The following is a 25,886-nucleotide window of genomic DNA, read 5'->3' on the forward strand; positions in this document are numbered from 1 at the left end:
ACGAAGCAGCAATCTTCTCATATTCCTTTAGCTGTAAAAACAGGAGATGACTTGTTTTGACCTCTCCTAGCTTCACATGCAATGCCTTCATATCAACATCACAGCTTGGGGGCTTGAAAATTCCTCCAACTTGACTTTGCAGTGATGATCAATTGTTGCACATCTACATGTTGTGCCTTGTTTCTCCACCTTGGAGCAGTCTCAGTTATACACTTTACTGACAAAAGTATTTAGATGCTTGCCTCCACACATACTGTATTGGGATTTCTGTTGGAATTCCAGTCTCAAAATCCTGGCGGCGGTTACGAGTTGACTTCTTTTATGCAAGTATAATATCTTTAAAATGTGTGAAAAGCAGTCCATGATGTTTAGGAATCTGTTTTTTGGGAATATCTGACCATAAACCAGAGAGGCACTGATCAAACTTACAGTCTCCTCTCTGGCTCATCTCAAATGTGGTCTGTCTGGTTGAGGTCAGGACTTTGGGTAGGCCAAGTTTCTTCGTGCCAAATTTCCTCATCAATGTTCTTATGGTCCCTGCTGTCAGCATTTGTAAGCAGGCTTAGTGTAACTGGAAGGGGGCATCGCCAGACACTGTTTTGATTAAAATAGCAGCGTGGAATTGTCCAAAATATATTGGTACTCTTTTCCAGACTGCAACTAAAGGAAGAAGAAAACAGCCTGAGCAATAACCTCATATCTTAAGTAGAGATATGTAATTTTTGTAAAAATCAAAAAGGTACATACCTCATAAAAAAGTATGTTTTTTATGTATTTTTTGAAAAATTATCTATGTTTTGACAGTATGATATGAAATGGATAATCTGTGGGGGAAAAAAACAAAACAAAAAACAAGTTACTCTGCCTTCTCCCAGTGCTCTCAGTACTAACTAGAGGAATACACAGGTTAGTCAAAAACAACCGAATACAGACAGAGGGTTTTAGTTTTGTCTAAAGCTTAAAGAAACTCAAGCATTTATTGAAAACAAACCAGTTATATTGATCTTTATAATGTCAACCGCCGCTTGTAGTTTTGTCTCCTGTTTCTATATTGGTTAGTTAAAATGTTCACTTTTGTTGATGTTAATATTACTCATCAACTACTTCTATTATTTTACTTCTTTTAAGAGAATTAGGTGTGCTGTGTTCTGTCCTGGATGAACAGAGTTGGAGGAGCTTGTTTGTTCCGTCTCACATTATGATGTCAGGACATAATGACAGGTTTAATAAATATGCAAACACATTTTTTTTTTAATAAAAGTTATATGTCCAGATTTACTATCCCCTCCACCAAATTTTACACTTGGCACATTGCATTTAATCAAGATCTGGCAGTTTGCAATAATTGTGATTTGTCACCCCAGAGAACTTGTCTTCACTGCTCTGGAGTCCAGTAAGGCATGGTATATACTGCTACAACAGATGCTTTGCTTTGCATTTGGCGGTGTAAGACTTGGATGCATTTTCTGGGCCAAGGAAACTGATTCCATGAACTCTCTATGCACTATTCTTGAGCTAATCTGAGCATGAAGTTTGAAGGTCTGAAGTTAATGTAGCACCTCTGCTAAGAGGTTTTAACTTTAGCACACTGTGATCCTTGGCATGCTTTGCCCCCACTCTGGTTTTAAGTTCGTTTTAAACAACCAACAACTTTACTCAGTTGTTGCTTTTTTAAAAGTCTCTTCCAGTTTGGTACTTTTGCACAAATAGTTGGATGGACTTATTGCACAAGTGGCTTCCTGCCATGTTAGAATTCATTAAACTTGTGACAGCAACTAATTATTTCGCAATGGTTTGTAGAAGCATTTTTCCCCCTTTTTTTGGCTTTTAGGAGAGAAAAAGAAAATGGCTTCAGCAATTTAACAAATATGCATGTTTTTCATTGTCAGAAAGACTTGATGGAGAAGCACCGTTGGTCGGATTGTGTAGATCACAACAAACTTATTATTCCCCCTCCACACACCTTTCCAGAAATGCTGTCCCTAATAAAACACAAAACTTAGAAACATTTTTATCTAGAATTGTTTTTTTACTTGCAGATAAGTTTTGACATTGTGAGAAAAAGGATAATTTGGTCACACTTAGAAAATGAGTTTGTAAAAAAAAAAGAAGTAATTTGCTTGTCAGGGCTTTTGTAGTTGTTTATGAGTGTATTCAACAAAAAAGAGACCAACCTTATAACATTGTACACACTGATACACATCTGAGTGTAATGTTCTACAAATTGTAGCATACTTAATCAGGAGCCCTTTTTGCATGGCTTCCTCCCAGTCTGATGAAGATGAATGCAGCTATTATTGTGTCATCCTTTTAAAGGGTTAATGTTCTTTTTTTTATCCATTTGTGTTGGGGAAGAAAATAAAAAAAAAGCTTATGATCTCATGTAAGAATGCTGATTTGGAAGTTGGAAATAGATTTCAATCATGAGTTATCAGAATAAAGTGGGTAAATTACATTAAGAAATGTGTCATTGAGATACATGTGTGAATTTGTTTTGAGGGATATAAATCCTTTCACAAGGCAATGTATATCAAACAACAATTTCTGTTGATGGACAACATTGTGTGACTATCAGTTCATTGTGTCCCTATATCCATAGGGAGACCACAGAGATACAGTGTGGCCATTTAAATAAAAATGGATGTAGCAGAGAATTTTACACAGTGACTACAGACTTTACACTTTTTAGACAAATCCAAGTGTGAGGAAATATCCATCAGAGTTGGAGGCTGTTTCATGAGAGGGACTATTACAACATTTTTAATCAACATGAAAAAAAAAAACCACTTTGAAAATCGTTATTGTGCAACGTTCCCATACTTAGACCTCATAATGGGAAATCATGTAGTCATCTACTTAGAGTCCTGAAGAAAGACAGGCAATCTAACATGAACTGATTTATATCTGGTCACGTGTTTTGTAGTGTAGTTGGCAGAATATCTTAAAATGTCATCTCCTTAAATTCATATTCAGAAGTGGAAAAAGCCAAAGCATATTTCTAGGAGCTCTGTAAACCCAAGAAAACCCCAACAACAACAAAAGAAATCCACCCATACCATTTTAATTTACCAAGGACACCGGGAATAATGAATCTTTCACTGCCTGGACGTCATAAACATATAAACGTGCTGGGCCAGAAGGCGCAAGAATAATGAGGAGCGCTCTAAACAGTCTGTCATCATCTATGCTTTTAGTGAGAGTTCTCTACCCAGGCTCCAGCACTGTATTGGTAGCAATATAGCATAGCGGCCCTCAATTTATCAATAAAAGAACCAATGTGTCACTCCAGCAAACACATAGCCAGCATTTGCATTCAAGATAACCAGACCTGTCATGTGAATTTTATACTCTGTCTCCTCACTTTGCTTGTGCTGCCCCTCCTTCTCGCTCTCTCATCTTTCATTTCTCCCTCTTTCAAATGCTCCTCCAGTTGACGAAAAACCCCAATTCATGGGACCAGAAGCCACTGTAAGATTTAGACAACTTGTATAGTTTAATCCTGATCATTTCCCCCATGTTATATAATTTATTATACTTAATTTTATCGTAAGTTCTTCTGTTTGATTGAACCAGTTTCCTGATCTGACCCCTCATAAACCCTTTCCACCAGCCATCTGCTGTTGGATTTCACCAGCAGCCACTGATGATGCCACCTATGCTTTTTGCTTCCACTCCTGTGTTTTTCTGTTGTGTTTGCACTCGGGTTTTGGAAGAGTGATATTTACGTTTAGCAACTAGAGTTCTTCTGGGAAGGAAAAGCAATAAAAGACTCCCACTACAGGCCAGACCTGGATGTGTAAACAGCGGCTTTAATGTTGTGAGGGGAAATAATGCATGCATGTGCCAAGCTCCATATGGCACCATGTATTGGGTACATACTGTATCTGGATTCCCCTGGATGGCTGTGGCGGCGCAATAAGGGAGCAAGTCTACAGCTGTGAGGGAGAGAGGCAGAGATCCCATCACCAAATCCAATAAGAACAGAAGAATTTCATAACAGATGTTCTGCTCGAATATGACGGCTCCATCAATAACCGTCCCACATGCGAGATGCAGAGGGTTGAGCATTACCCAGTCAAAGTTGTACAGCCACGGCAGAATCTATATCGTTCCACTAGCTCAACTCCTCTCCCTCGGTACATTGTTCTCTCCGGCACTTTTTCTTTCTGGCTGATGCCTTTCTTTCAATACCTCTTGTCTTTTTTTTTTAATCTTCACTTTGGGTCCTGATGATAGACATGTCCAGTCTTTCTTCAATGGAGCAAAGAATTACATCTCAAGTGGTCTGGTTCATTCCTGCTGTCCACTCTTCTCGCAATACAAAGAAGCCCCCGAAGAGTATTTGGGCTCTGTTTTTACTTTCACCACAACCTTCTTTTATCTCTGGGATTTTCTTCTTTTAAATGAAACACGTTTGTATTGTTACTTCTAAGACACAGACAACTGATTTAAAGAAAAAATTTATCCTCTTGTTTCTTGGTATCAATATAACTTCACACTCTAAGGAAAGCAGTTCAATCTCTTCCATAACAACACATGCAATCTGTGCTATTTGCTTTATTTCCGTTCTGGATTCATGAAGCAGATTGCACTAAATACATCAATCAGCTCCAGAAGACGAGAGCAATTTGGATCCATTTCAGTGACGGGGCGCTGTTATCCTCTCATCAATCACAAACGCAAGAGATGCAAAAGGCATCAAACAGACAAAAATAAATAAATATATTTTTTGCTAATTTAATTAACAGTGAACTTTAGGTCATGCATGACCGTATATACTTAAAACTTTACCAACATCTGATTGGGGGAATCACATCAAATAGGGATGTCTAAATCAGTAAGTGATGCTGCTGTTTGTAAGACTCTGGAACTATCTTCTTTTTTAATTTGATTTTATCACAGTAGAAGATACATGTCAACTGTAAATTAAGGCGAAAGAAAAGAAGTGCTGCGGGTTAGTGAGTGAACACATATGACCATGTGTGTCATACATGTGTAAACGTGTACGACTTGTTTTTTATGAAGCCAGAACTGCAGCAGATTGCTTTGGTCCTTTTTTTTCCTTTTCCTGCACCAAAATTAACCATGGCTGTCAGCAGCAGATTCTCCAACTCAACCAGCCTGGTAGATAAGAAGGCAGATATTAGTGTTCTGCCTATCACTTACAAAAATACGTTAAAATATTCAGGTTTTCCCCCTACATGCGTGAATTAAGCCGTATGTGGACAAACTGTGTAGATGCACCGTTTTGTCTGTGAAGCCATCACAGGAGCCGATCTGAATCGTCTCTAGAAGTTTGATTCAGATTGTCTCCACAGAAACCACAGATGTCTTTGTGACAGCGACTCTGATAGTCTTTACAATTTATGTTAAAGATTATTCCATTCACTATTTTTCAGACATTCATTGATGCAAATTTGAAATTTAATGATATTAATGAATTGATGGATTTTGTATTAACCTTGGGGGGGAGAACTGTGTTCATGTTTCGGGTAGTTACAAAGAAACCGTAATTTCAAAGAACAATCAATTTGAGAAGTTGCGTCCTTCTGTGGCAGAGATGTCATTTAACTTTACATTACTATAACTTTCTCTATGGAAGACAGCTACGGTTTTACAAAGATTTAATACAATTTTGCCATTTCAATTCTTCACAATCCTCAAGGATTTAATTCAAACATTTTTGAAGGATTTGACAGAACACTGTTTCTTGAAAACATTTCGTGTGAAGGAATTCCCAGGTGTTCTTATCACCTAACGCAGTTATCAAAGTCATTTGACCATGAAACACTTCACAAAGAAAAGTGGTCCTATTCAGTTCATTAATAAATGCTGTTACATCATGACCGACCTCCAACTAAAACCGATTAAAATGTTTCCCAAAACACCACAGTGAAAAGCTAACAGACAAATGTTTTATTATTATTTTACAAAGAAGCAGCTTTTCTTTTGGGTAGCATTATCTATGATATAGTGGCAAATTACACCAATATGAAAAGATGTTACATATTATAAATATTATCATTATCAGGACAGCCCTGTAAAAGAGATCTTTGATCTCAAAGAGTTTTATCCTGGTTAAATAAAGGTAGAATAAATCTCACTGAATCCAAAGAAAGGCACAATATTCTAACAAGCTGTTAATACGTGATTTTTTTCCAATACACTCTGCCACAGCCAGTCCTTTGAGGACATTCATGATCTTGATGTGGCTGGAAATGAAAATGAGTTCGACAGACTCGCTCTGGAGCATCAACGCAGCATCATGGTCTAATGTTTTATCGGTATGTCCTATGGATCAAGGACACAAACAGAAAAGCTTTCAAGCTCTGTGCCACAGCAGGAAAAAAACCGCCTCAGTTCAGGTTTTTTTTTTTTTTTTTTTTTTTTTACTCTAAAGAAAGACTGACAGTTGTTTTTAGACAGCAAATATTTTACCCCAGGAGACTAATACTTTGTGCTTTGCGGTATGCTCCTCCGCTACGTCGTTTGTCTGTTTCTAATCACTTCTGCTTCCTACAGCTGCCACTAATATTGTGCAGTTCTGTCAACCAGTGAGAGTTTATCACATTATAAGCAAAATACTAACACCTTTTCTGGAACAAATGAACCACAGAGAAAATAATGTGGCTTACTGCTTCAGACAAAAAACAAACTGTTATTTCTTTTTTCCCCCCCTTTCTTCTGACATTAAAGAGATATCTAATCTCATGAGCATGTCTGCTATACGTATCAGTGGGGGAACTCCATTACATTAAATTTGTTTGTCAGCTGGAATATGTTTTTTTTCTTCTTTCTCTTCTTTATATTATTATGTTTATGCACAGATTTATGAACCCTGGTGTCAAAAGAAGTGCAGTTCTGAGCTTGTATGGCTGTGGTTTTAAAAGCCATTAGTGCATGCCATCAATAGGTAACAAAAGCTAACACACGTGAGCATTGCAGACGCTTTTCACATTTTCTCATGTCACTTTCATAAACTACATCATTTTAAAGTGGGAGGAAAATTATGAATTCAAAAATATTCTACAAATAATTACAAAGAACCAGAGGCTGGAAATGTGAATTAGTAGTTAGTATAAATACTTTGTTGTTTCACAGATCCTGTTCTGCTGCTCTGTATTTCTGCATTGTACCTTAAAAAAAACAAAACAAAAATAACTAAAAGTGCTTATGTGTCTCAAACTTTTAGTCAATACATTGTAGAACCAATTTTTTTCTGTGGTTGATCATCTTTACCATAGATATTGACCTTGACCTTCTTGCACATTTATTTTTGTGAAATAGTTTAAGCTTAAAATTGTATTTAGGTTTGGATGTAAAAGCTGCTCTTCTGGCACAAAAATATGCGTTGGTAGACTCAATTTCACCGTAATTACAAATATTAGTTTATGTCTTGCAGAAAGAAAAAAAAAAACCTGATATCTGTAATTACAAGTTTACGTTTGACCATCTCATGTTCACCTCTTACAGTAAGGACAGCTTTCCTGTCCTTGCTGTACAATTTCATGCCCACAGCATGTTGTTGCAAATACTGTGCAGATGGTAGATTCAGAGTAATGAGTATCTCCACCAAAAACTTTACATTTTCTCAGATCAGACCAGGGCGTTCTTTTTCTTTAAATATTTCCTGTGTTGAGAACACAACCAACAAACTGCAAAGTGCACTTTCCACTGAGAAATAAACAAAGACACACAAAAAAAATTAATTTAGACACAAGCTAAAGTTAAATCTATAAGTTCTGATATTTCTCTATTGGACGAAACAGAACAGTTTGCTCTAAATATTTTTAAACATAGATGTTTGTGTGCAATATCAAAAGGACGAAGAAAAAAAAGTTTGTAAATCAAGCAAAATGTGAAATCTATAAGCTACACTGAAATATGGTTTAAAATGATTTAGAAATGCTCCAAGCTGTTATGAACCATTATTAATATCAATGTAGTAAAACGAAGTTTGTGGGGTTTTGGAAAATAAAGAAATTTGAGAATAAAAATGAATTTGACAGCATGCTTACATAGCAAATATGTTTTTAGCTAAGGTGTTTATTAGATTACAAGCTAATACTTTGAAAATATGAGAAAAGTGGAGTTCATTTTCATAAAATAGAAATGTCAGTTAGTTCAACATGATTTGTAATTTCCAACCAAAAAACAACCATTACACTCAGGCAGCACCTCTGGGACTGAGCTGCTTCTTGTTTATGTAGCACTGGCAGAATATCTTAGAAGGAAGTCAGGGGCAAAGTTTAAATGGTATTTCTTAAAAGCACACAAAAAAGCTGATTACTTTTAATAACAAAAACAACAAAACGAAGACCAGTACACTTGACAAAGTCCTGTGGCATATGTGTGACAGGTGTGTAACGCATCATATAAAGATATTTTGACATCATATATTGTTTAATTTCAAAACACGAATTTCTTCTTGCATCACTTCCATGTGGGCAATTCCCACCTGAGCTGTGGAGCTCCTCCAGAGTTCATGTTGGCCAATTTGCTGCTTCTCTCATTAAACCTCGACACACCCAATCTGTCACTTAACGTAGACGGCCATGACTTTCCGGGGTTTTTTTTCTCATTTTCGGATGTTAAATGTAACAATTTTGAGATGAAAGCGCTATGTTTTGCTTAACTTTGTTCTATATTTAGTTGTTTCATCACTAATGTCCTTTACCGAACTTTTGAGGCCTAAACAGAACATCTATTTCTGCAGAAATTAAATCACAAATTTTGACTGAACCAAGAAGTTGACTTCTTTAATGTACTGATCTACAAGACAAAACACCAGTTGAATTCACTGAAATGTGTTGCTGTAAAGGACAGAATGTGGAAATGTTCAAGGAGACCTGCAAGAAACTGTTTTAAACACAGATTCATGCAAAACATCAGAGTTAAATATATTCAAACATATTTTTTTCTCCAAGCTAGGTTCTGATAGACTACTCTTTACTTCTACATGATGACATAAGTCATATTACCAGCTCATTACAAGACTTTGCATCAGTTCCTGTGTTGATCTTCCAGCAAACACACTCTGAGAACTCCACAACAGATGTATCACGACTTTCCCAAGCAAAAAACAAGAAAACAAAACAAAACCCTATCTCACGCGATGTGACGCGTTTCATCAGCTGCAACACATCGGAGAAGAGAAGAAGAGCAGAAGAGCATTTACAAAAACAGGTGGGTGAGCAAAGAAAGAGGTGATGGGACAGCAATGGGAGCCATCTGTGATTGGAGCATTGCTATCCTCGGTAAACCTTTCTTCTTTCTCAGCCATGTGCAGAGTGTTGATAAGAGACATCATCCCACTGACTCATTAATCAACTGTGAAATTTACAGCTACCTGCCGCCTTCTTATTCCCATGGCCCCAAAACCGCTCCACTACCTGCCTCCTCTGCTTTTCCTCTCTTAGATGTATGTAAAGAGAGGAAACAAACTGGAAACCATAAGGATTCACTAAAGGGGGGAGAGAGAGAGAGAGAGAAAAAAAAAACTGCTCCTCCAGCAAGATTTCCTGTTCAAGACTGTTTACGCCTTCCCAATCATTTCCTCAAGCACACAGCCTTGTTTATTTACATGCTGAGAAAGAGACAACCATAAGCAAAAGCACGGGACAAAAAAGGATTGCCAGCTACTTTGATTGTGCTTTGCGCTCTGAAGATGTAAAGCTAAGTACTTCGCTCCACACATACACACATCTGATGGGTTTGTGTCTGAAAAACCTAAATTGCACCGGCATAGAAAGACAACCATATAATTTAGCATTAACATCAAATATCGACAGCATGCTGTCAGAGTTCTTTTTTTTTTTACCCTCCTACAAAAAAGGCTTTAGTGGTTATTTTTTTCATTTTCTCTGAGTTTGTCCACTGCTGTTCCCCTGCATTAGCCCTATCACCAGTAAAATCCCAGATATATTTTTAAATTATGCAGCATGAAGTGGATGTGTCCTGCATACACATCCTTTCAACATTTTACATTCCCTGAGAGAACTGCTGATATCCTGTGTGTGTGTGTGTGTGTGTGTGTGTTTTCCTTTTTTTTTCACGTGGAACTGAGGAGGTGGGGGTATGAAGAGAGGGAGTTTGAATTTTGATGAGTTTATTTGCCTATTCTACATGTCAGAACCTTTACTTCATCTGCCAATTCTGAATGCCTTTGTGGAAGCCGACTGTATAATCAGTCACTCTGCAAGATATTTTTTTTTTTTTTTTTTTACCGAAAAGTGAGCAACAAACTAACAGAATCAAAACTTGATTCATCGGCAGGAAGTATTTTGCAGCAAAAGCTGCACAAAATGGAAGGAATGATGTCTTATATCACATGTTTTCAGAAATAAAGTCTTTGGTGAGGTGTGCATATACTGCTAAACTGTGATTCCCATAAATAAAGTCACATAACGAGTAAAACGAATAACTGGGGTAGTTGTGTGTGTGTGTGAATCTGCCTGTTATACACTACAAAAATCTGGCATTTGATGGTAAATGTCTTGTACTTTATATAATCTATAGGATCCCAAAAAGCTCTGGACTACTTTCAGTCATTCACACACATGTTCACACTCTGATAGTAGGAAGCCACTTGATATTGGCCACAGCTGCCCTGGGACACACTGACAGAGGCGCGGCTGCCTGTTGGTGCCTCTGACCTCCAGCAGTGTCCAGTGAAGTGTCTCTGCAAAGGACACAACAACAGAGCGGGAATCAAACCAGGGGACACCGCCGACCATCTTCGCCACCGTCGTCAATATGGTCCGATAAAGAACCACAACAAGGAAGCCATTTTCCAAAGAAAGCCATAAAAATCTACTTTAACGATTTTTCACAAGTGAAGCCTGGGAGTTGGAGTATCATACTATAACAGTGACAAAGATATTGATTCAGAGTTCAAGTGAGATATGGGATAACCCTGTAAAAAATATGATTGAGGCTGTGACAGAATTGAGATTGGGATGGAGATTTGTTTTGTAACTGGACATCAACCCAAGTCAAAGTCACGAAGTCAAAGTGCTTTCGAATTATCTTCAAATGGTCGAGACAAAGTCTGACCTAAATCCAAATGAGTATCTGTGGCAAGACTTAAAAAAATGTTCAACAATACTCTACATAAGTTTAGTTTTGCCAAAGCATTGTAGAGAAAAATCAATTTACATGCCCAATGAAAAGAGACAAAACAGAAAAAGACTTGCAGCTGTAATAACAGTGATAGGTCTCATTATAAAATATTGACAGACGGAGCTGAATATATTTGCAAGTCACTCTTGTGATTGTATTTTTTATTTTTTTTTTAAGTGAAAACTATCTCCCTCCCTTATAATTAATTTCTTCTTTGTGTTGGTACATCGGATCAAATTCAAATGAAAACACAGAACTTTGTGCATGTCACATGGCAAAATATGAAGAGATGAATAATCTTGTGAAGCACTGTTACACAGAAACACCATCAGACTCTCATTATCACCCCAGTACAAATACTGGAGTTTGTTTACAACTTGGCTTCCTGTAATGATCCTGCTGTGCACTCTGCTAAGCACTAAATTATTCATGTCCAATCTAAAATATATAGAGATGTAAGTGACTGAAGGTATAAAAAAGGAGCCGTGGAGTCAAGCCAAACCGAGACATTCTCCTGGAGTGAGTTAAAGCATATTTTGTAATTTCAAAAGAAAATGCAAATGAAACCTATCAGGTTCACTTGCTGTGAAACGTTGCTGTGCCTCTTGGATAAAAAAATAATAATATATATTTAAAAAAAAAAACTAGAAAGAAAAATATTGGGGTTGTCTTTCCTGTGGTCTAGACTATATTATTGCATTACGGACTACCAAGGCTGTTCCTGCTGGATAAGTGGTAGCTTAGCTTGGCCTTTGATAGATTTTTACCCATGAAATGTTATTAATATAAGAAACTCTTGGTATACTCATTTATTTAGAGTTTAGAATCTCAGGCAGTGAGCCTGACATTCGGTGTTGATGTTTGGATATTTGTTGAAACTAAAATAGTATTGAATTCTTCTCTTTTTTCATGGTCAGACCCACTTTCTGTTTTCACTTAGCCAAATGCTGTATCTGTATTCCCTGTCTTGGGAAATGAAATAGAACAGCATGTGCTGTAAACTTTAAGGGGTATAATATAATTTAAAAAGGACTGCAGCATTGCCAGGAACAGATAAAAGGAGAGCCGCTTGATAGGTGTGTGGGATGTGGACTTACTTTCATGTAAATACTGTCAGTGCAGTGACAACTGGAACAAAGCGCTGATGTATTCTTTGACGTGTTTTTTTTTTTTTATGTTTTATTTTTTTTCAGATGGAGGTAGTCGGAGATATAAACTTAAGTTAAAATGGGTGGACATGCCCTAAATAGGAACAAGTTGCACTTTTTTTTCTTGGTGTTATTCCAATTAAATAAAAATGATAAATAATGAAATACAAAGGAAATGTGCCAAAACATCAAACAGGATGTTACTGTTCCAAGCTTATGAGGAAATCTTTAATTACATTCTCAAGCGTTTCGAGTTTTACTGTATATTCTCTAAAGCCCAGACCAGTCAGCTCATCCAGAAATGACTGTAATTTCTTCCAGAGCCCACCATCCCGCGGATCAACCACATTGTGCAATAACACATTCGGCAGGGTTTAATTTAGCACTCCTCATTCACGACAGACTGTAAACATTTTTTTCTTAATCAGCTGTTAATTTGAGACCGCTCGGTTTCATGGTATACATTTACATGACTCAGCGCTATGCTAATCTCTTGCCTGAAGATGTAAATATTTCTACAAAAAAAAAATAAAAAATATCTGTGAGAAACAAATTTAAACATTCATTCACTCTGAGGGGGAACAAAAAAAACGAGTGTAGGAGTAAACATTTAAAAATACATCTGTCATCGACAAGCCCCTATGAAAGTGTATGACTGTTGCCTTGGAAAGAACGTGAAATTGTGTAAAATATTACTCCTTGTTTATCATGGCAGTGGTTTCTAAATGAATGTCGAAACTGGATCCACACTGCCTCTCAGTTGTTTTTTTTTTTTAATTTCTCTTACAAATGAAGGCGTTTTAGTTCGGCTTTGACATCCTTTCTGTCGTCGTTGAAAACAACAGCTCTTTTTGTTTGAGCCAGTGAACAGATGAAACAAGCCTTCCCACGTGGAACATCGTTTAGTCAGCAAGGGAACCCATTTAAGGGATAGGTTGACAGCTTGACAAGTCGCTCCTAATAGGGACCGTTGTGGGATTCCACAAGTGGAATAGCTGCAGTATTTTTATGTTTATACACCCTATATAATTTTACTTTATACAGTGAGTTACAGATTTATGGCCTTGAGTACAATTGTTGCTGAAACTCTCAAACTCCGTCTACAGATGGCAGATGAGCTTTCGTTTTATAAATGTGGATATGCTATACAATACAGAATAAATGAAACTACTTATTTGATCACACACAAAAAAAAACAATTGTGTAATTTATTTAACCCTGTTCCGTGTTGTTTATAATTTGGAAATAATGTACAAAATCATAACCAAATGTTGGGTCAAAGTCTATGAAAGAACCTCAGCATCCTTCAGAGGTTGTCATTTAAAAAGTACAGCAGCAATCTTATCAGACTTTGCGCCGAGACACGTTAACTAACTATTGTAATATTGACTAGACTTATTTGAACAATAAACAAATAAATACATTTGTTATGAAATGATTCTATATGTATGCAGTATAGAAACTACGAGATATATTCAAGTTCATACAAGCCCCAAAAAGTAAAACCAGAGGTTTTCTTCAACATGTTGAGACGTCTGTGGCTCATTTATCCATCTGACTTTAAAACCTCTGTCTGTCATGGTGCACTGGAATTAAAATGTTGGCTGCCTACAAGAATGTTTTGACCTAAAGTATGCAGGCATTTGTGTCAGTATATAGAGTATAGAGAAGCATTATTTTACACTGTTTTTATGTTAGTATTTATTTGACATGTCAATCTGAAGAATACAGACCCCTGGGTGAAATTTTTTAAATATTTTTTGCACAATGTCTTTGATTTTCAGTCTTTAAAATCCTGTACTATCTTCTAAGTTTTCTTAAATCTGCCCTGGGAGAAATCTGCAATTGTTTTATGTAATCTTTAAATGGTAATGGATTGCGTTGGATCTAATTAGCAACTTTCAAATTTTTCTTTTGTTGTAACTTCTGCTGTTGCTTTGTTTGTATTTTTCCTCTCAATTTTTTAGAGAGGATTCAACTCAATACTACTCTCTCTCTCTCTCTCTCTCTCTCTCTCTCTCTCTATTCTCTCTCTCTCTCTCTATATATATATATATATATATATGACAATTATTCATGAATTAACACAGAATTTTCTCAGTCCATATTTGACCCAGAACTTGGCTAGCAAAACCCTGTTTGTTTTGCTATTCCAGCTTTTTTTTTTTTTGATGCAAAACATGAAAAACACAACATTTTAAATGCATTAAAGAGCTCTTTGTACAACATGAATGTTTAAATGCTTTGCACTCAGAAAATATGATAAGGACACAAAGAGTTATGGCTTTTAAAGACTGAGTTCATTTAATCTCATCGCTTTATACATTTGTGATTAAACTTTAATAGACAAATATAAATGCAGATAATGAAGGCCTTCCATCAGCACCCATAATGAGCAGTCTTAGCATACAATAATGTCCTTTTCAAAATACTAGATATCATTAAGTTACATGAAAGAAAATGCTATTTATATACATAGAGACTGGATTATACACACATTTGCAGGTGGACGCATGGTGAACACCCATGGTCAACAACAGTACCTTAAATGAGCACAGAACCATTAACTTTTAGCTTTAGTTCTTTTACGCCATCAGCTTGAGGATTATACTGCGGCACCAAATGAAAGCTCCGTACGGCAGATTGATTATGGTCACAGATTATACCAACACACAGAACACTGAGAAGGCTTTACAGTCTGTAAGGTTTACACTAGCGCTGAAAAGACAGAATGTAATCATTCTACATCAACACCGTTAAATTTGTGCTCCGGTCTTTCACGTAAAGATTTTTGCCAATTCATGGCAAAAAACAACAACAAAAAAGTCTCTTTCTTTGTTGCCCTTGCTATATATACTTCATGCTCCCGGTTTTTCTCCACAACAATTCATTTTCAGTTTCTTGTTCTTGCGTTGATGTTCACTTGTTTTTTTTTGTTTTGTTTTGTTTTTGTTTTTTTTTCTTTTTTAAGTGAAGAAGTCTTATCAACAACTTCAGTTTCAGGGTTTTTATGAGACAGTCAATGAGTGGTCTTACTGGCGTTCTCTACAAAGGTCCTTTAGAAAGCCTTTTGCGCAGAAAATGCGTCACACATACCTCAAACTCTCAGTTTTGAAATGTTATTAATTTCCTCCTATCGCGTCCGCTTTTACAAATTTCATTCAGCGTCAACTGTCACCAGCGATTTGGCCTTCCTATTAAGAGTCTCAGAAATGACACCTTCTGCTTTTGGGATCAGCTTGTGGTTGCATGACCTCTTTTTTTCCTCCTCCTGGCGGTTCTACAAGACAAGCTGAGCCAAAATCAGAGCCAAAGCCGGGCTGGGAAGCAGAGCCAAGACGTTGGCATGCAGACAGGAAGAGCGATCCTCTCCCAGGGCCAGGCCACCGTTCCTTTCTTTACTAATCTGTGCAGATAGGAAGACACAGAGAGGAGGAGAGATTTGAAAAGGTTAGACATGACTCAGACACTTGTTCTGTTTTTTTTTTTTTTCCTGTTTTCACAATTGATACGGGTATTAAGGATGTAGGATAGAGGTGGAAAAGAGAAGAGACTCCGACTGAGAAGTTATATTTATTAATGGAAGATTGTACTTGCCACGAACATCAATTTGATCAAACATATTTAAATTTGTTGCATGAAGTAAAGTCTTATGTACAAGTATTTGCCCTCATGCAGACTTATTCTGGAGGAAACACGGAACTGCGACCTTCCTCTCGGGGGGCCAATCTATCAAAATTACTCCAAAAGAATATTGAAAATATTATTCATCCTGCAAAAATAAGTTCTTGTATTTTGTTTTCAACATAGAACTTCTTTGTGTGGTGTTGGACAACTATTATATACAAAAGCTGCAGTAGGAGGGAGCAGTGAGACTTCCTATGGGTTCGGCTCTTGAGATCTTGTGAAGTATAAAATTTTCTGGTTAGAAAGAAGGAAAAAAAAAGTGAAATACTGCAGGCCTCACTTGTCTCAGTTAAAGTCAGAGTTCAGGATTTGACAATAAGAAAGAAATTAAGTGAGTTTTGAGCTCAGTATCACTGTTGACCAAAAAAATACCGTCTGACAAAATCTGCATGATCTTTTGTAAAGTATTCTGTTTACTGAAAACACAAATGTGGATCTTTTTGGAAGACATATTTACATACATTTGTATTTGGCTTTTACCTATCACCACATTTCAGACAAAAAGTGCCCTACGATTTGTAGACAAACCTGGTGGTGCTATAATTTATTGAACTGTTCTGCTGCCTCAGGACCTGAACAACTTGCTGCCATTGACGGAACCAGGAACTCTGCGCTCTACCTGAATATTCTTAAAGAAATTGACCGACTGCCAGTTTGTAACATGAAGTTCAGACTCACTTGGGTTGTGCAGCAGAGCAATAGAGGTAAACACAGCAAAATGTCCAGTTTTCACAAAAAGATGGGACAACCAGTTATTAGATTTAGGGACAAATACTTTTTTCACAAACAAAAAGGTTAGCTTTTCTAACTATTTTCCTTGATGAATGAACTTTTCTCAGGTTATCTTTGTCTGATAAGATTTCTTTTAAGTTTGACAAAAAACAAAAAAATCTGAAAGAAATCTGTAAGGCGACAAAACTTTTTTACAGCATAGAATCTCTCAGGCTTCTGCAGCTTAGTGTGATCCTTTCTCTTTTAAACAAATTGGCAACAAAGGAAAGCGGCTTGTCTGCATTTTCGTTTTTCAGTCCTTTTAGCTTGTGCCAGGAAGTCTCCAAACAGCGTTTAAAGCTTTCATCACCAACTTTATTTACAAGCAAAACATGCTACGAAGCCAAACTTACATTACAGGAGCCAGCAGCAGCTCAGAAATTTCAATATTTCATAAGGTCTACTTTACACGACCAAAAAAAAGAAAAAAAAAGAAAAATACTCTCAACAAGGTATTATCTGAAATCAAAGCACTTTCTTTTTATGCATAGGAGATTTTTTTTTTGTTGTTGTTCAGGGTAGAAACTAGAAAAGGTAATTCATAACACTGCAATCGTTAAAGCACAGAAAGGTTAGAATGAGTTCAGATATTAAATTTCCTGGCCTCCAGAGTTTCCCTGTTACCCACTCTGCAGTCGGCTCCATTATGTGTTGCTCCATGAAGCTGTTAGCATTTGTAATAATTTTGCTCCCATTTCCAGGGATACTTGTAATATCAAACATTACCATTTGTCCTCAAGTTAAAGAAGTCCTGGTCAATTTGTTGAGGCACCATTTTCAGTCCAGCAGAGCGTTGCAGCAACACTTCATAAGGAACGTGAAACCATTTCTGCTCCCCTCATTTTCACCAAAGCATCCCTTGCAAAGATTACGCTGGTCTATTTCTCCACATACACAAAGCTTCTACCCAGATGTTTCCACCCATCTTACATCACAACAACATATCTCAGAAATGAGAGAGTGGTGAAATATATTAAGTTAAAAAAAGAGAAATAAAAGAGTCCTATGATGGTAGCTGAGTTCTATGTAAAGGTGTAGCGAATAAAATGCTCAGTTCATTTATTTCAGAAAATAAATTAACTGAAAAACTTATCTATTCATTACACAGATTGTATAGTCTATTATTTATTTCAGTTAATGTTAATTAATTACAACAAAAAATCTAGTTTTTAAGAAAATGTTACCATTTTACTATCTTTCGGAAATATCAACCGAATGTATGTCTATGTGCTGTACACTATGTTGCTTTTGCGTGAATTATTTTTGCACTGCCCAGCTTGAGTCAGCTGGTCTGCATTTTTGGCTCTGGTGTATTTTTTCTTCCTCTTGAACATAATCCATAGATTTCTCATTGGGTTTTATGGCCGTTTGCTGGCCACCGAACACTGTGATACCATTATTAGTAAACCAGGTGACGGTACTGTTTGCAGTGTGAGCTGATGTGAATAAGTTTGGACTTGATAGAGCAGAGTGGACCAACGCCTTCTGTTGCAATGGTTCATCTAATCGTTTCTGCAATGGGAAACTTCCCAGCAGATCTGATGCTGTGCTTCTGCTACACTTTTCCTCAGAGATGTGATAACTTGATTTTCCAAAAAAATGCAAAGTTGACATTGACTTGAAAAGGACTTTGGACCACTGAGGAACAGTTCTGTCATCGACTGGTGCAGGTATGATTTAAAACTAGGAATTTGGTTAAATCTGTGTGCCAACTTTTTAAATTCTAGCTGCAACACTCAACTTGTGAATCTCTAAGATAATCTTCAAAAGTATTTTCTTTACAACCCTCTTTGGCCTGCAGGTATATCCCTGTTGCTTGTGCATTTTTTCCCCATCACACTTCCATTTACATTTTTATCAGCCAGCTTCTTTAGCAATGAACACTTTCAGCTCATCCTTCTTGTCAATGGTGGCAATAAGTTTGCTTAACAACATCCCTGTCACTATGTAGGTTATGACATGGCCATAACAGAACATTGTCATTAAAGATAATTTATTGGGAAAAACAAAAAAAACATAACATGCAAACATTTCTGAGGAGCCTGAATTTTGGGTTTTCATTAGCTGTAAACCATAATAATCTAAATTAATACCATCCGTCTCTCTGCATGCAAGTAATTTGTGAGAATAAAAAAAAATAAAATAGAAATATCCTTCATTGTTCCACAATGGACAAACTTTCTGCATGAGTTGCCCGACTGAAATAAGATTACTGTTCTGTTATGCTGCAATGTATTGAAAATGCGCTTTTGTCCATTTTAGAAATTTAGCACATGAAAAGAAAAACAAATATTTAATTATGGTTGGCCACTCCTTCATCCACTATAAATCCTCATTAATAGTTCTAAATCACTTATAGCTAAATAGTATTATAAAATGCTACCACAGAGAAATGTATGCGGGGACAGCAGTGGGTAACTTGACAATGCACCAAACACATCCTCAACTAAAAGCCAATTAATTAGCAGGGGCAGTGATGTGTGGCAGCAGCCTGTTGACATGAGTCCAGATCGCTGTCTGCAGCCAATATCCACACATCCATACAGAGGCCTGGGAGAAGAGTAACACACACACACACACACGCACACACACACACACACACACACACACACACACACACACACACACACACANCACACACACACACACACACACACACACACACACACACACACACACACACATATTAACGGGTGACTGAACACGAGCAGGAGATGCACGCAAACACTGTGACAGAACAAAGCCAGCTTCATGCACTCGTTCGCTCATATTTCGTCAACCGCAGGAAAAAAAAAAAGGGTTTCAAACATTTAAAAGGTGCACGAACAAATATGTGATTATAGGGTTATATGTGATTTTTCATCGAACCAGCTCCTCCTGCCGAGATCAGTTTTTATTGTCAATCAGTTCATTTTCAAGTTTACAGTAAACAGGGCTTCATTTCCCAAGGCAAGTTATTGGGTAATTGAGTTACGTAGCTGCTGTCCACGCTCCGTTCCGTTCAGCAGAGCTTAAAATAAACAAAGGTTACGAGGGAGAGCAGACAGCTGCAGCTTCCCCAGAGGATCTGCAAGTATAAGGGCTGTAAAAACTTCTCATTTCATCCCATTTTTAAAGACACAAGAATTCCTAAAAAAATAAAAAAAAGATAGTCTTTTTGTCTTAAATTTGATCTTACTGAGCACAATGTGATTCCTAAAGGTACACAGCTGCTATCGATTTCCACTGTCAGACCTGGATTCAATTTTGTTTGAGTGCAGTTTGTTTAAATAGCACCAGTTTATGACAACGTTAACTTTTGGTGCTCTACAAAAATAAACAAAGGCTATGTCTTATTATGTAAAATTAACTCTTTGTATTCAATTCATGGCACTCAGTTCATTCTCATGCAACACAATCATGCAGTCTGCTTTGGGAATAGATTACAATTCAATCTAAGTTATATCCAGAGCTGGAAATTAGCACTCGCTATGAGCCGATGTATGTTTATGAAGTGGCAGCAAAATTTGATCAACTCAGAAGCCACAGAGGCAAGTTTTCAATTTAAACTGAACAGAGTTCAATTTACAACTGAGCTGTAGGGGGCAACAGTGAGCCTGAGTCTCCTCCTGTCTGATATAATCTGCTGCGCAGGCAGGGATCAGGATTGTGTTCAGGTCCGCTGCACTCAATTGAATTCAGATGAGAGCTACGGATCTGAACACAGCGCAGCACGCTAGCATAACACAACAAAAACACAATGTCATTTGTTTTGGCATTCCTGCAAACTCCTGCCTGTACAAAGTTCCTCAGCAGAGACAGTCGTTTGTTGTCATTTTGGAAGAAAATGATACAGGTTTGCACATTTGCAGTCCAGAGTCGTTGAAGGTAGATATCAATCAATAAAAATCATTCTTGTCGTTATTATCAGTGCTTAATAATACAGATAAAATACGTACACTCTTTTAATTGTTAAGGTTCACAACGAAGGCATGAGCTTCTTTTTTTTTTAAGTTACTGAAGTACCTGTATGAAAATGTTCAATTAATAAATAAATCCCATTGAAATTATTATTTTTTTCCATTAAATTGTTAAACGTTATTCATCAATTAACTAATTGTAGAAACATTTTCCATGAAAGACGGCAGCCTGTATAGACTGTAAAAGGTGGAATTCAGGAAAATATAAAGGCATTTGAGAGAAATGAATAAATTCACAAGGATCTACAGTGCAGGTGTTTATCATAGCATGTTATTCAGTTTCCTTAACGATGTAGTTCTTTATATATTCAAGAGTAGATTACTGCAGATTTTTCAGTGAACAAACTTCTTTTTTTTTGTAGCCAGTGCAGAATTTGTAGTTTTGAGCGCCTGGTATGGAGCCAACTTTGCAGTAATCCCTCATTCTGAGCAATCATGTGGTAGAATGTCTTCTCTTTAGTATATCTGAATTACATAGCATAACTGACAGAAAAGGAACAATGTTTTACACATGTACAAAAGCAGACATAGCCTTCTTCCTCTTGGCATTACCCACGTATGCAAATCATTTGACAAAAGAAAGCAGCACCAAGCCTACTGTTCCTGACTGCAGACAGTAATGGTGTCTCCATTTTTCCCCCAAACCATCTCATCTTTCTTCAAACGCATGCAAACAACATATCAGCCATTCATATCTTCTTGTAGAACATGAAACATTCCACAAAGCTTTGTTTGATGCTGTCTTTATTTTCCTTCTTCTTTTTACTTACTTTATACCAAACCAAACTCCAAGCTTTTATGTTGGTTGTCTGACCTTGGCAATATCCTTTTGCTAACCCATCTTACAGTTAAAAGAAGACAAAGAAAACTAAGGTCCTACTCAGACCTTACGAAAGAGAAGCCACAGTTTCTATGGCATAAACACATTCCATGAAGCTGAACAAAATTTCCTTAGAAATAAAGAATATTTCTTGTTAAGCATCTGAATGGGATTGTACAGTCGTAGTTAAATGATAAATGCGCTGCATTTGTATAACGCTTGATCAAGTCTGAGTACTCCAAAGCGCTTTATGGTATAATCAGTCATTCACCCATTCAAACACACATTACTGGACCCACCAGTTATTGGACGAATCCCTTTCTGTCAATTCTCCAACATAGTTTAACAACGTTAAAGTTTGCTAATAGGCCGGGAACAAATCAGGAGTTTAAGCGTTTCACTTATAATATATTTCATAGTGCTAAGCAAAGTCAATAGTCCTCTGAAGTGCTTAAAGCTTTTCTGTTCAACAAAAACATATTGCGCCAAAATTTCTATGGGTGTCAAGTGTCTGTTATACACATGAAAAAAAAAAAGAAAAGAAAAGTTAAAACCCTTCAATAAAACACTGAAACAAGAAACATTAGGCTCTACGGTACAGTCTGCTTCTAGAACTTTAAACTTCTAGGCAGAATCATTGTTTTGTTTGTATGAATGAAGAAATTATGACATTTAAAAACCTTAAAGTGAACTCTGTCCAGTCGGGAAAAGAGGCTTAGTCATGCATGCTGAAAATCAATCGAAGCTCATTTGGAAGCACCCTTAAAATACTCAAAGGACTGCGCTTTCGCCCACATGTTTACTTTCTAAATGCTAAAGCCAACAACAACTGACACTGACATTTGAATAATTATGCAACTATATTGGCTGAAGATATTGTAAAGCATATAAAGGAGCCAAATGAGTGACATGGACAGCCCCAGGCTGCAGATTAGCATATACTCTGTAAAAAAATGATAAAGTCTATCCATCCATCAAACATCTGGCGCGCACTTTTACCCATATCATTTGTTGTTATGTGTACACATACAGATGCCTTGTGCTACTACATTGTGCTTGCTGGTCGGTATGAGATTTACAGCTTTGGACAGGCTTTCTTTTGCCAAGAGAACTCATACCATAACAACACTCCCCCAATTTATCTGCCATGGAAGTTTGACAGGTTTTAATTGCCAGCCACAGTTGTCTAAGAATACAGGGCCGCCCAAAATGTCCCTAACAGCTCCCTCTCTAATTATAAACTTCCTGCTTGAGTAATCACACGTCTTATTGTTTCCTAATTACCGTTTTTACAATAAATTAAACACCATGCTGCAGTGAGACAGGCACTGAGCAGTGCATCAATACTGACACACACCAACCTTCCCAGAAAGCGCCATCCATTCTCACTCTTCCACCTTGTCTCCAGTACATATCCCCCAAACATGCTGTTGTTATCGGAGGTGCTTGTTCATTAATTCTCCTCTTTGCGACGTTTTTAAGGTTTTAATTTGCTGTTGTTCCGACGATGAGGGTTTGCGTATTAAGCACAACAATAAGTGCCTCAGGTGAAGTGTGACCATTTAATGACTACGATGTGATATGTCTTAATGGGAGTCAGTCATTCAACAAACAAATTTGCATTCATAAACACTTCGCACTGCTTGGATTTAAATCTGCAGCAGTCACTAAAAAAATAAAACGAACAACACGAACAATAACAACAGCAGCGGAATGCTTTACAAAGCATTGTTTTATGATACGCCTTCTAATTCTGCCAAATTGGGCAAGAGGGTCTCCTGCAAAGGTGAGCTGGGTCATTAGTCACCTGCGTTGCACATCTAAAACACATTTGCGAAATGCAACTATAATTCATTGCGAGAAATAATCAAATCTGACAGCCGGCTCCTCTTGGCTTGAGAGTGCAGGGTGAAATATTTCTTTCCCATTCAGGAGAAACAAAGTGAGGGAAAAAGACAGTCTGCCACGGACAATGTGCTGCTGTCATCTTCACGTTCATTTGAAGAGGGAGATGAAGAACGGTTCTATTAAAAGACAAACATTTATTCATTTCTGCAGTACTGCAACATGTTTTTTTTCTTCTCTTTTTTCAGATAGACCAGAGAAGCCAGTTTAAGTGGAGTTGATGGAAGTCTTCAAAGTAGATGGAATTAAACTGACTGCAGGCCCTGGGCCACTATTTTAGAGCCTATAATCCAGATTAAATCCTGCATCGTTCAGTTCTTTTTTAACTTTCTATTCTTTGGGATAAAATATGATATTTCAATTGGATGTCATCATCCCGGGTAAAGCCAAATGATCTTATTATGAATTGCCTTTTAAAAATACTGATTGCTTCAATAGATGTCAGGATTGTAATGTGAAGGGCGCCTTATGTTGAGTTCTTGAGTTGTATAATCGTGCAGAAGACCCTGTTAGGGATTCCTTGCAACACAGCAGCACACCATACACATTTTTTATATAGCACTTTAAAGAAACATCAAAGCTGCCCAAAGTGTTGTGAGGCTTAACATAAAAGACACCTCCAAGAGAACATAAAGAGAGCAAACACAGAATATCTACAAAAGGTAATGAGAAGAATATGAAGCAAGTAAAACCAAAAGAACAAAAGATAATATAAATATTGGTCACTGGCATTTTCTCAGATTTTTTAGAAGCAGTGAGAGTAAAAGTGTGTTTTTAATGGAGATTTAAATTCAACAAGTCAATTCATCTCTGAGTTTGCATCTGCTATGCTGACATAGTAGGAATGAGATCAGAGTCTGCAAAAGGGCCCAACATTGTTAGGGTATTTAAAAGCAAACAAAAGACAGCAACAATAAAGACAAGTGAATTTGAAGTTAATCTGAAGTGATCAGCCTGATGGCTCCATATTGGCACATATTTATTTACTAAGACTAATAGCTCAAATCCACAAGAAACCAAACCTATGTGTGCAATCTTCCTGACACTCTGACCACCCCTTCAAAAAAAAAAAAAAAAAAAAGAAGAGAGAAATATAAGTACTTTAAAAAGAGATTCACTCATGCCCCTCGCTCTCTGCTTTTACGGTCAACTCAGTTCCAGATATTCACATACATGAGGTTGTAGTCTGTTATCGTGTTGCGTTTCATTTTTCTGCTGTCCCCAGTCGCTCCCCATAGATTCAGGAAACTCAGAAAACGCAGTTTGTTTTTCCAATGCATAGATAACTGACTATAACCTCATGGTATCTATGCACCAAAAATAAAAAAAAACAAACAAACAAAGGGTGTTTTCTGAGTTCCTTGCAACCATATGTGGCGATTGGGGAGAGGACAGAAAACACACATGATAACTACAAGTACAAACACATGTACTGTATGGGAAACTGCATAAAACTTTTGCTGCCATGTTTTCTGATCTGGAGTATACATACCTATATTAGGTAGAAAAATAGAAAAAATTAAGCAAGAACAGTTATGTTGTTTGCTCACATTAGCATGCCTAACCAAAGTGATGAATAAAAATCATAATGAATTTTCCAAATATAAACATATGAGAAATCACTACACATATTGGTCTGGGTCACATATTAATATGAGTCTCCAGGTGTCAGCTGCTCAGTCAGCTTCTCAATCTTCCCAGTTTTGTTGCTCATGCACACCCTCGTGTGTCCTGACAACAACATTATATTCCTCCTCGTTAATATCCTGGTGTGTCTCTGAAATAAATCCTTGAAGTATCCTGGCTGTTGTTTGCCTCATTACTTACTTTTTTAGCAGAAAGCAGTTTAGCTGCCATATGGACAGTCAAGCTCTCTATGCTGCCCCCAAGTAGAAACCTTTGGTCAATTTTTAGCTACTTGAGTTTCTTTCTCAAATGTTTAACATTTTTTCCCTAAAACCAGGACACGAATTGTTTAGCTTGCTATGCACAAAATATCAAAGCAGGTTTACAGTGACACGGCCTTTGATAAGTGCTCTAACTCTAGTGGTCAAAGCAGACCAGTGGCGACTTTATTACAACCTCTCCTTTTTTAAATGAAGATCAACACACGTCTACTTTAATTAAATGCAATGAGTTTTAGTCTTGCCTATTTTAAGAGAGAAATAGACCTTAGTATTGAAAAAATTCTATTTTTTTTTTATATGTCCAGTCAGTATAAAGGATTCATTTGTTTAAAACCCTTTTTAAACATCTTTATAGTTCTGTATTTCTCAAGAAAAGGATTTGAAGAGAAGTAATAAATGTTTAAAGTACACATTTATTTGGATATCAAATCTTGCCTTCTTGCTAACACTTACAATGCCTTTAAGAAAAAAATCTTAAATCTTAAAACGTGCATAACAAATGTGTGTCATATACCTTTTTTCCAATCTTCACATTTAAATCTTGTATTTCATCTAGCTAATTTTAATA

General features: G+C 36.9%; 1 protein-coding gene and 1 long non-coding RNA gene across 2 annotated transcripts in view; one reads left to right on the forward strand and one right to left on the reverse strand.

Annotated features, from left to right (window-relative positions):
* Window positions 1–14,547: 14,547 nt before the first annotated feature.
* Window positions 14,548–25,886, reverse strand: part of LOC103470484 (GDNF family receptor alpha-2) — a 68,730-nt gene continuing 57,391 nt past the window's right edge. Inside the window, exon 8 of the mRNA XM_008418951.2 lies at window positions 14,548–15,675. Within this exon, the coding sequence (XP_008417173.1) occupies window positions 15,550–15,675 (126 nt within the window). The 3' untranslated portion in view covers window positions 14,548–15,549. The remainder of the gene's footprint in view (window positions 15,676–25,886) is intronic.
* LOC103470483 (uncharacterized) lies at window positions 15,631–25,210 on the forward strand. Its single transcript, XR_534497.1, has 3 exons — window positions 15,631–15,719; window positions 16,526–16,660; window positions 23,600–25,210. It is a non-coding gene; the product is annotated as an uncharacterized LOC103470483 (long non-coding RNA).

The sequence above is a fragment of the Poecilia reticulata genome, linkage group LG9, assembly GCF_000633615.1.
Source record: "Poecilia reticulata strain Guanapo linkage group LG9, Guppy_female_1.0+MT, whole genome shotgun sequence".
NCBI classification, from domain to species: domain Eukaryota; kingdom Metazoa; phylum Chordata; class Actinopteri; order Cyprinodontiformes; family Poeciliidae; genus Poecilia; species Poecilia reticulata.